The 11,908-nt window shown below is 52.5% G+C and overlaps 1 protein-coding gene across 3 annotated transcripts in view; it reads left to right on the forward strand.

Moving 5' to 3' along the window:
* NUP210 (nucleoporin 210) overlaps positions 1-11,908 on the forward strand; it is a 97,702-nt gene that overhangs the window by 23,358 nt on the left and 62,436 nt on the right. For all 3 annotated transcript variants that reach the window (XM_034658849.1, XM_034658848.1, XM_034658847.1), the window contains exons 6-11: positions 1,595-1,727; positions 6,402-6,560; positions 7,132-7,200; positions 9,018-9,124; positions 10,148-10,288; positions 11,124-11,261. In XM_034658849.1, the coding sequence (XP_034514740.1) occupies positions 1,595-1,727; positions 6,402-6,560; positions 7,132-7,200; positions 9,018-9,124; positions 10,148-10,288; positions 11,124-11,261 (747 nt within the window). The remainder of the gene's footprint in view (positions 1-1,594; positions 1,728-6,401; positions 6,561-7,131; positions 7,201-9,017; positions 9,125-10,147; positions 10,289-11,123; positions 11,262-11,908) is intronic.

Below are 11,908 nucleotides of genomic sequence, written 5' to 3' on the forward strand. Positions count from 1 at the left end.
TCCTGCACCCCACTTTGAGCCCCACTGGTGGTCCCATCTGTGGAGGGCTAAGGTTCCTCACCTCACGTCATCCCACCCCGGGTCGGCCTGGCCTCACTAGCACCTGTTTCTCCGTCAGCACCCGTCCACGGAGGGGTAGGACAGCAGAAAGGAGGGGCCCTGGTTCTTTCCCTGTTCTTGTGGGCACACGTCTGCCCTGCCTCCTTTGAACTACAACCGTGAGATCTTCCTTTCATTTGCCTGGTCCCTGGAGCTCACACGGGAGGGTGTGGTACTCCGTCCGCCATTGAATTTCTAAAGCGACAGATGAGAGAACACCTCCTGATTCACCGTCTAGGGGTTTAGCCAGTAGGCTGGGGGTCCTGGAGGGTTTTAGAAGCACGGGACATGCCATATTTCAGGGGTTCATCCTGTGGCACCCTGCAGTTACATGTTTGGAGACCATTTGCCTCTTTGATTCTGGGCCCAAGCCCAGCCCGCCCCACCCCTGAGCTGGAACTCCCCCTTGTCCTGCCTGGTGATCCGGCACGGCTGGCTTCCCTACCTCTCTGGAAAGCTCCCACCGCAGAGCCCAGGGTGCTTTTGATCTTTGGGTGAGTCAAAGATGCTATGTAACTTACTAGTAAGTGAGGAAACCTGTAAGATGTTACAGCTGGGGCAAAGGAGAACTCCAAGAATTTAGGAATAGAAGCAGGACCGGTCAGTATCCACAGGATGATAACGGACCGCACCCCCACCTGAGACAGTGTATTTGCACTTCTGTGGACGAGAGTCATGTTCTTCGCTGAGTTTTCTCCAACTTGAAGAGTTGCCAAAAGATCAAAGGCAGGGGAAGGTGCAGGCCTCCCTAGACCCCGGTAACCCGAGGGGTGCACTGGACTCGAGACTGGTGGTCTTTCTCCCATTTCAAGTCTCTCACGCCTTTCCTGAAGAGGAGGTCCCGGCATGGCGGTGGGGGGGGGGTGCATCAGACAGGGGAGGGCTGAGCATTCATCAGGGACATGTGTCTCTCCCCCTTTTCAGGTTTGCCCGTGGCTTCCGAAGCTCCCTGGCTTTTGGGCTTTTGTGGGTGGAGTCCCCGAGCCCCTGGTGGCCACAGTATCCATGGATATCACTCCTCACTCGTCTTTCTGTGTAACGGTCATGATTGTACATTGAGCTGTAACGTGTGTAATGTAAAGTGATATGCTCAGTACTGTTCAGTGGCCACTGAGCACATGCCTCGTGAGCACACAGCGTTTCCCCTGGGGCTTTGAGGGTCTGAGGTGTGGGGCTCTGAGCATATTGCCTTGTTTTTTGACCCCTAACTTCTCTGTCCCCACATAAGCATCTTGAGAAGTTCAAAATTCTCTTCTCTTGCCCTCACCGCTCCCCTTCCCCAACCCCACCTCACTTTTTCTTTTCTTTCTTCTTCTTCTTCTTCTTTTTTTTAATAAGTAGGCTCCTTGCTGGGTGCAGAGCCCAGTGTGGGGCCCAAACTCACGACTCTGAGATCAAGACCTGAGCCGATATCAAGAGTCGGACACTTAACCGACTGCACCGGCCAAGCACCCCTCCCCCACCTCATTTTTTCTCCCCTCCTCTTTCTTCCAAGCACGTGCGCCCTGCAGAGGTCAGGCTGTTGATTCTGGAGAACATCCTTCTGAACCCAGCTTACGACGTCTACCTGATGGTGGGGACCTCCATTCGCTACAAGGTGCAGAAGGTCAGGCAAGGGAAGATGACAGGTGGGTTGCTGACTCAGCCTGGTAGTCACGGCAGAGGCTCCCCTTTTGATTACTGTGGTAAAATGCACATCATAGAATTACCATTTTAGCCATTTTTAAGTGGGCGGTTTGGGGGCACTGAGTGTACTCACGTTGGCGCGCAACCATCCCCACCATCCATCTCTGGAACGTTTCCATCTTCCCAGAATTGAAACTCTGTTTTCATTCAACACTAGCTCCCCGTTCGTCCTCCCCCAGCCCCTGGCAGCCACCATCCTACTTTCTGTCTCTATGAACTTGACGTCTCTAGGGACCTCATAGAAGAGAAATCCTACTGTATTTATCCTTTCGTGACTGGCTTATTTCACTTAGCCGTAATGCCCTCAAGGTGTCCATGTTGTAGCGCGTGTCAGAGCTTCCTTCCTTTTTAAGGCTGAATAATAGTCCAGTGTATGTATGTTCATATTTGTCAAATGCTTATCCATTCATCTATCGATGGGCTTGGGGCTCCTCTGTGCCGTGGCTGTTGTGATAATGCTGCTAGGGGCATGGGTGTGCAAGTATCTTTTCAAGATACTTGAAAAGTATCTTTCAGTACTTTTGGGTGCATATCCATCCCTTTGTTTTGACAATGTCGGAAGCTGTGAGCTTCACATTGGAGCAGGTTATGCCCTTGGTCAACCACAGACTGCTGGCCAGCCTTGGTCGGTCACTGCCCCCCGCTTTGGGGCTCAGTTTCTCCTTCAGATACCTGGCAGCCTTTCTGCCTATGCTGTGAGGGCAAAATTAATTAGCAGATGTGGATTTGTTCTGCAAATTCTAGAGTGCTGTGTGCCTGTGATGCATGGTATATGGCAAGTGTTCTTAATGCAGTACCAAGCCTCCTAAGAACGATTACTATTATTATCATTTTTTTAAAAAGTGTATGTTTCATGGCCAGAGCACAGGATGTCAAGAGAGTTACGCATCTGTCCAAGGGCTTTTCAGGCAGGTGCCTCCCCCAGGCTGGAGGGTCCCTCTGTCTGTGATGCAGGGTGAAGAAGCACATAGATGCTTCAGTAGCCAAGAAACTTGGGTTTTGTTCCATAGATGGCATGAAAGACACTGCCTCACCTGGGAGCAGTGGATCTGGTCAGAAGTTACCGTGGGGAAGAGCCCTCTGCCCCTCAGACCGTGGAAGCTGAGAATAGGCTCCTTCTGAGTAGGAAGCAGGGCGGGGGCCCTTGGCCAGGGATTTGAGGGCTGGGCCCCAACCTGGGAGGGCAGTCGGCTTGGTTAAGGGCAGGTGATTTAATGAAGAGGTCTTGAGAGCTCACCCTGGATTAGTTCAGATGTCATAGTCCAGAGGAATAGCACATCTCAAGGCCCCCAGAAAACTGTGTCGGGGCACACGAAAGATAGCCCAGGGCAGGAAATACGAATGTTGCCTCCCTTTCATCAAAGGGGAAACGAGGTGGAAAATTCCTCCAAAAATGAACACATCTGTGTGATTGATGGTTCTGGTTGACGTAAGTGTGGAGTGGATTCCAGACGGAAGCCTTGAGAACCGAGCCAGCAAAGGTCCACCATGAACTAGTCATAAAAATGGAAACTCTGGTCATTTGTTTTAGATGGATTGGGCTTGTTGTTTTTTTTTTAATTGAGATATAATTCACATCACTGTCATTTTAAACAAGTTGACTAGACAGGGAAGTCAGGACTGATGGCATGACCGGGACATGAATTTCAGCTTCTGTCTATCTCCTGTGGCATCCTGCTTTGGCTTAGAGAATTCTAGGTTAAAGGCCAGTTACCTGGACTTATTAACATGCAGAAAATTATAACCCCAAATTTATTCTTTCTCTTTTTTTTTCAGTTTTCCTTCCTTAAAAATGTAATTTTTCTTCTTTTCTTCCATACCTTTATTTCCCTTCTGTCTGCCTCCCTTTATTGGGTGACTTACTTTCTTGTAAGCCCATTTATTAAGCACCTACTCAGTGCTGCGGTCTACTGGAGCTGCGTATGCAGCCCGGATTCCTGTCCTCCTGGAGCACAGAGCCCAGCAGCCAGTTCAGTGGTTACTCTGCAAACATCTTACAAGTGGGGACAGGAGAGGGTGGAGAGGGGCTCTTGGAGCTCATCACAGGGGAATGCGTGTTTCCTGGAGGGCAGTGTTTCTGGGGGGGTGGCCACAGGTCTCTCCCCTCAGTTCTCAATCCTATTGGTGTTTGTACTGCTTGAAAACATGACTAGCATAGTAACCAAATTATCAGACAGAACAAAATGTGGGAAGGCCATGCTGATTGAGGGAATTGGTGTCTGAAAGCGTTTGAGTGAGTGGAACGGAAGGGACAGAGATAAAATGCACTGAGGCTGGGAGAATCACCTGAATACGCTGGTGTCGGTGACCCAGGTGTCAGAGGGACTTGGCAGCCATGGCTGCTCAGAAGTAGCTCACACGGGCTGCATGAGCAGGGGCCGGAGCCAGAGGCGGGCAAGTGAGCTCTCCGTCTTCCTGGGCTCAGATCCACCACTCTGGGAGCTCCATGGTCATCCCTGGAACCTACCTGGGGTGGGGGGGATTAGAAGCACATCTGGAGGGTCAGCCAGGGGTCAGGACGGTCACAGAGCCTGTCTCCTAGAAGTATGTGGGCCTCTCGACTTACAGAAGGGAAGCCTCGGTGATGGCCCTTTACCCTCTGCAGATGGTAGATGGGTTGCTCTGGTGTCCCAAGAACAGCCTTCCTATTTTTACAGATAGACAGTGACCCTTAGCATTTACAAAGCCTTCCGCATTCAGTGCTTCTCACAAGTAGCGAGTTCTGCATTATAAGAGGTATTTAAAAAGTCAAACAAGCCCCTTATTTTCATTGTCTTAGGATTTTGTAATTACCTTGTTGTGCAAGATCTTTTGTGAATCAGTATACTCATTTCCCAAAATGGCCTATTCATTTGGAGAACTTTAAGTAAGGGAGGAAGCTAGTGCTTCATAAAACAGCAGGAAGGAATAGTGCTTCATTGCGCAATGGCGTGATCTTATGACGGCGTGGGCCCTTGATGCGCTGCTGCCGTGTTCTGAACATATCATCCTCAAGAAGTGAAGCTCGGTGCGGCTGCGCTTCCCCCAGTTAGAGCGCAAGGAGATGGGCTGTGTGTATGCTAAGGGATTCTCAGTTCCAGCGGGCACTGGCATCACCCAGAGGGCCTGTTCAAGCTCAGAGCACCGCGCCCACCCCCAGAGTTTGATTTAGCAGCTCTGGGGGGGGCAGTCATTTGGAGTTGGCAGGTGACACTGATGGTCCAGGGCTCACACTTTGAGAACCCTCTGCTCTAGGGCAAATTCTTGGGATCTTATTAGAACACACAGAAGACACCCTAAGACAAGAAGTGGACCAATTGCCTCCCTTTTAGAGTTCCCGTCGGAATTCTTAGGAATTCTAAGGATGTTCTAGCTGAAATTCCTCCTGGCCCTTGTCCCTGACGCCTCCCGGGGCAGGCCCTGAGCGGGGACCCAGGAGGAGTGGTGAGCAGGGGTGTGGTCTCTGGTCCTCCCTCCTCTCTTTAGCTGGCAGGTGGGGATGTGGCCATGCCCTCAGGCTCTGGGAGCAGGTTGCTTGGTAGGAAAGTTGACGGACAGGACTAGGAGGGGTCCAGTAAAAGTGCTTCTGCTGTCTTTGTTTTTGTTTGTTTGTTTGTTTTGTTTTGTTTTGTTTTTAGGTCCAGGTAGCCACTGTATAGTACATCATTAGTTTTTGATGTACTGTTCGATGATTCATCCTGCTGTCTTTGGTTTGAATCCCAGCTCTGCCACTTCCCGCTGGAGGACCCAGTGGGCTTCTTGTCTCGATTTCCAGAGCACAACCATCTTGTAGGTGTGGGCACCGGCAGGGCCCGCGTCAAGGGTGGTTGTGGGATAATATAGGGTGACAGGCCTGTAAAGCAGCAGGCACAGTCCCATCACTTCTTGATTTTGTGGTCAGAGATAGCCGTGTATAAAAGCATTCGTGGTCACTACCCATAGGGTGTGGAGGACTGACGCAGAAGCGGCGGATTTTGTAGGGTCCCTTATTTCCTGGGGAAGTTGCTTTTCGTCCCGGCCCAGATTGAGTTCCTTTCTACATGACCCCAAGCTGGGAAACCTTGATGGATGGTCAGGATAGCAGCAGAGAACATTCTTTGTGGATCCTATACTGAGCTCCCCAAACCCGGTGGGAGACCATGGGATGGCACCTTTTCAGAAACCCCCCAGACGCTGCACGGCTCCAGTGAGCCCCACCCCAGACTCCTTGGTGCAGCGGCAGAATTCGCTGAACCCCTGGATTCTGCAAGCAGCCCGCAATTGGTGTCAGTGGCTGTGCTTAATGAACAAAAACAAAAAGCAGTTTATGACAGTCACTAAAAAACTGATTGCTACTGAAAATTCATGGAGAGTGTGAGTTTTGTCCACAGGCATGGAGAATAATGTTAAATTTTAAAGTGTTGAGAAAATTATAACACTGTATGCTAACTATACTGGAATTAAAAAAAAAGTGTGGAAGAAACTGAAAGAAAGAAAGAAAGAAAGAAAGAAAGAAAGAAAGAAAGAAAGAAAAACCAAGCAGTCATTCTGATGGCCTGGTCCAGGGATTTGGGGTGGGGCGGACATACTGGTTTCTAACATTTCCTGTCTTTGCTCTTGTCTCCCCCACTTTGTTGTTTTTGATTCTGGGCGGCCAGAGCTGTCAATGCCTTCTGAGCAGTATGAGCTCCAGCTTCAGAACAGCATCACGAGCCCCGAGGGAGACGCGGGCCAGCCCGTGGCCGTCTTGGACCAGGACACGTCGATGGTCACCGCCATGCAGCTGGGACAGAGCAGTGTGGTCCTGAGCCACAGGAATATCCTTTCCCCGGCCCTCCTGCAGGTGCATGCCCTGCGCAGGAGCTCTGCTGTTTAGGAGTCGTTTTTCTCCCTGAAAGCTTGGCGAGGCTAAAAATAACCCTGTTTTCCCTCAAGGTCTGAAAATCAGAAAGAGCCGAAATAGCAACACGGCTGTACGGAATCACTCACCCCTGTGGGTGACTCACTGGAGAGGCTCTGGATGGGAGGGGGTGGCAGGAGCAGAGCCTCGCTCCTCGCCTCCGGAGCCTTCCCTGGCACGGGCAGCCTCTTCTGAGGGGCCTGGCCAAGGCTGTTTGCACACCGGCGAGTGGGTTGTCCCTGTCCCGGCCTTGTTCGTGCGGTCTCTAGCATCCCTTGCACAGATTGTCCTCTGCTAGTGTAGGAAGCACGGTGTGGCCTCTGATTCGGGAACATGGCTTTGTTCTACTTGGCCTCAGGCTGGGGGGTTTTCATCCTCTCGCCCATGCACGGGACGTCATGACGGTAATTGAGCCACCCAAGCCAGGCTGAATCCCGCCAGCTGCTCGGTTTGCCTTCTCGTGTCTTGTTCCTTAAGTAAGAATTCAGGTATCCGCATGCAGGGTGCTTCCAGGTTACCCAACAGCACCATCTACGTGGTCGAACCTGGATACCTGGGTGAGTTTGGTCATCATGGGTTCTTTTGGATGCTATGGACAGGAGTTAAAAAAATAAATAAAGGCAACAGCAGCTCCCCAGAAGATGCTTCACCCTGGCCAGCTCTGCCAGCTCTTGCCAGGGCTGCTCCCCAGTCCTTCCCGAAATGATGCACAGAAACAAACAGAGGGTAGGCCAAGCTCAGGGTAGGTGGGCAGCGCCAGAGCGAGGGAAGTGTTTGGGTAGAGTCCAGAGGGCTCTGTCTGCTCCTGGTTTCTATACCAGGGCTCTGTCCACACCTGACTGTGGCTGTGGATTTTTGGACGTCAGGGGCCCCAGTGGTCAGCTCAGTGACAAAGGAGCCGTAAAGCAAGGAGACACTTGGTGAAAGTCTCAGTGGGGAGGAAGGGGAGACATTTGACCAAGAAAGGAAGGGAGGAGTCTGCGGTCATGGAGGACCCATGGGGGCAGAGCCTGGGCCCAGGAGCTGCTGTAACTGATGACTGTTTTAGAGATGTCCAGGACACTCGTGTCACCCCAGGTGATAGAGGTGATGCTCCCTTTGAGTTTCCTCCAAGTTGATGCACCTGTTGGGTGTACTGAATTGGTTCAGGCAAGAGAACATTTGACTGACATGCAGCAAACCCCTAGGTCCTCCTGTTCAAGTGGCCATGTGAGCTTGCTGATTGGTTCAGGCCTGAGCTGACAATGTGGTAACACCAGGCGGGGTAGCCCTGTGTGTCTTAGTAGCTTCATTTATTTGAAAAGGCTTTCTTGGTACCTTTCCTTTCTCTGGCCTGTGCTGGGCCTTGGAGTTCTGGAGGAAGGAAGCTTAGGGCCTTGTGCTTGGTTTTGCAGGGAGAGAGCTGTATAAACAGATGGTGACAGTAAAGATTTAGTCAAGGGGAGCACAGAAGAAAGGCTTCTGGGAGATGAGAGTTCAGGCAGGCGTTTCCCAGAAGCTGCTTCTTTGTAGGTAGGTCAGCCTGGCAGAGGTAACAGCTCAGGCAAGGGTGTGGTGAGAGAGTGCGTGGCCTCATGGGGGTCAGCGAGCAGCCTGGAAGGCATCGCGTGTGGGGGCACAGCTAGAGGCCTAGGAGGGAGGGCCACTCACATGGGTAGAATGCACAGTGCCAGGCCTCAGAGCCAAGACCTCCTGTGGATTCAGAGCATTACCCACTGTGGATTCAGAGGGCAGACCTACTGTGGATTCCGACGTGGACTCACCATGGATTCCGACGTGGACTCACCATGGATTCCGACGTGGACTGACCGTGGATTCCGACGTGGACTCACCGTGGATTCTGACGTGGACTCACCGTGGATTCCGATGTAGACTGACTGTGGTTTCCAATGTAGACTCACTGGATTCAGCTGTAGACTGACCATGGATTCCGATGTACTCACTGTGGATTCCGATGTACTCACGTGGATTCCGATGTACTCACCGTGGATTCTGATGTACTCACTGTGGATTCCGATGTACTCACTGTGGATTCGGAGTGCAGACCTACTGTGGACTCGATTCATACAACTACTATGGATTCAGAGTCTAAACCTTCAGTGGACAGGTTCAAACTGGAATGAGCCCTGGAGCAGTCAGTGTGGGACGTGGTCAGGGTGGTGCTGGGGAAGCCGAGAGCTCACCCCAGGTTCTGCGGGCTCAGGGCCGATGGTGGGCATTAGGTCTCCCCATGATTAGCAGCTGTTCCTTCTCCTTGGATTAGTGCAGGCAAGCCGTTGCAGGGTCCTACAGGTAGGCCTGGTGCCATCCTCTTTCTCAGCGGCATGCCCCTGTGGCCCGAGTGGTCAGGCTTTGTTGCTTGCCTGTTTTGTAGGGTTCACAGTCCACCCCGGTGACAGGTGGGTGCTGGAGACTGGCCGCCTGTATGCAATCACCATCGAAGTGCTTGACAAGTCCGGCAACAAGGTCTACCTGTCAGACGTGAGTGCCTGTCTTGGGTCCCGGTGGGGTGTCAGTGTGGGATGTGTCTCCTGGAGCGGCCCCCCCAAAGCCACAGGGACCCCACGCAGGCACGCCAAGTTCAGTGATTCCTGGTGGTGATGCTGGGTCCACAAGGGACAGCACTGTGACGTCCCTGGGGCCTCTCAGGACTTAGTGAACCTGCGAGTCTGTACCCCCAGCCCTACCCCTGCGGGGCCCGAGTGGGGAGAAGGCCTCCAGGCAGCACGGTTCAAGGAGGCGGTGATGAGGCAGCATCGTCTGCCAGCTGCCTTCCTGCTCCCTTGTCATTAGCCGGAGACTTCACGGTGCTGAGAATCCGTCTCTTCCTGCTCCCCGGAGGATCTGGGAGCACCTCTTGACCTTTCCCTGCGGGGCCGGGAATACCTGTAACTGTCCGGAAGGCCCGGGTGATGTAGGCCAACCTCGGTTAGCTTTTTGGCTCTAGAAAGAATGGCAGACAGAGGCAGAGGGAGAGGAGTCTCGGCAGGTTTTCGTCCGTCATGAGAGGTTCCAGGATCGTCAGTCGGAACGTCTGGGACCTTCCGAGTGGCGTTTGAGGTTTTAGAAGGAGGCAGGGTTCCCCCTTAGGCAGCTTTGCAGGTCATTGCTTTCCTCGTGTTATTCAACAAAGACTGTCAACCACCATTTTTGGGGGGAAGAAAGCTCTGACAGATATCAATGACCTTTTTTTGTGTTTGGTGGTTTCCTTGTTGGGACCTCAGGGTCTGAGAAAGCTGACAACAGTAGGCTTCGGGCTCCCCTGAGCGCCATGTGGGTGATCACAGCAGGAGCGCTGGCTCATCGGGCCATGCAGGGAGGGTCGTGGCTTGGGAGGGGTCAAAGGCAGAAGGGTCAGTCCCCTCTGACTGGAGGCCTCTGGGCTGCAAGGGGCCCCGCGGCCCTGCTGGCTGCTCTTTGTGGGTCACGTTGCTCCTGTCCTGCATTCTGACGTTCTGACTCATCCCAGAAACCCCTCTCTCACCCATCCTGCTTCCCTTCCAGAATATTCGCATCGAAACTGTGCTGCCTCCTGAGTTCTTTGAGGTGCTCACTTCTTCCCAGAATGGGTCGTACCATCACGTCAGGGCAACAAAGAGGGGCCAGACAGCCATTGAGGCAGCCCTCACCTCCGTGGTAGACCAGGCAAGTCGGCACCTCCCTTTCTCTGTCCCCTGTGCCCTCCCAGGCTGGACATGAGCCCCAGGGAGTCGGGGGCCCCAAGTTCAGCCTGGTGCACTGCTCTCGTGGGTACCGTGGGGGTTGCCTCCTGTCTGGGCTCATGGGGGATGTCTGATGGGGGGGCTTTGAGCTTTCCCTGTCCCCCGTGTTCACACTGGGTGCCCCTCCTCCTTTGCCCTTTGTCAGCTCTGTAAAGGTGAGCCTGCCCTTCTGAGATTGGGGCGGAGAACTTGTTGGGGAAACGGTGTTGGGCCCAAGGGTCTAGCTATGCTGTTTCCAGGAGCCATGAGCATCCCTCTGGCTATTTTAGTTCTTGGGTCCTTTAAATCTTTTCATTTTCCCCCTTTATTTAAAAGGCCAGTCAGTTCTGGGTGTGAGCAGTTTCTACCGACTGGAGCATCGGCATGGATGTCCTCATCTTCCTACCCTGCACAAAGCCTGTCCCAGCGATTCCTTTCAGTCTGTCACTTCAGCCCTGGGGGCTTTGGGCAAAATTGCAGTGCCCATGCCTCAGTTTCCCCATCTGTAAAGTGGGGGTAACTGCAGCATCTCATCTGGGGTGCCGTGAGGATGAAATCAGGCAGCATTTACTTGAGTGTCTGTTACAGAGCCATGGAAAGCTGTCTCCATGGAGACAGAGAAGGCTGCAGGATATCTAGCATGTTCCTTCCTGCTCCCCGACAATCACAGAATCTCTTTGTGACCTGATCTCCGGGGAGGGGAGGGGGTCTGCTTGACTGGGAAGACTTCTAATGACCTGGTTGTCATGGTGACGTGCGGCACCCTCACCCCCTTGTAGGACGGAGGTGTCCACACATTACGGGTGCCTGTGTGGAACCAGCAGGAGGTAGAAATTCACGTCCCCATCACCCTCTATCCGAGCATCTTGACGTTTCCGTGGCAACCAAAGACAGGCGCCTATCAGTACACAATAAAGGTAACCGTGACACCCCACGTCTGGGTGCATTCCTTTGGGTGTTTCCATGGGATTGGGGCTTTTCACCTATCCTCTTTCTTTTAATCTTACCTTCTAGTGGTTGGAGAGAATTTAAAATCAGAGAGTTTTAAGCTTTTTATATTTTCTGGGGTTTCTATCACAGCATTGTATTTTAGTAATCAGAAAAAAAAAAAAACCCCGAAAAACAGAAAAGAAAGCATAATAAAGAAAACCTGGAATACAGATTTAACTTCCACCTGCATTTATTCTTGTAAAAAAAAGGATTGTTTTCTACAAGTAGTGTAACTACCCCTGGAGAAAAATGTGAAATTCGAGGGAAAAACATCTCTAACTCTGTCACCTATCAAGTGTTCTTGGTCTCTGATATTCACATGCTCACCTGGCCTTCCTCGGCAGGGACTGATTCCCACGGGGGCTTGAGCCCCTGTGGCCAATAGAGTCCCCATCAGTCCCCGCTGCCTCCCTGGCAGTGATGACTGTCACTGGGACCCACTGCCTGTTCATGTACGTGTGTCCCCTTCCTGGCCTCTCTTGGGCTCCGGGGTGGTGGCCCCTGACCTGGGAAGCCGCTGGGCTGTCTCTGTTTCATGGTGGACGACCAGGAACGGCAGGGGTGTGTACCGGGA

The sequence above is a fragment of the Ailuropoda melanoleuca genome, chromosome 4 (assembly GCF_002007445.2).
Source record: "Ailuropoda melanoleuca isolate Jingjing chromosome 4, ASM200744v2, whole genome shotgun sequence".
Lineage (NCBI taxonomy): Eukaryota > Metazoa > Chordata > Mammalia > Carnivora > Ursidae > Ailuropoda > Ailuropoda melanoleuca.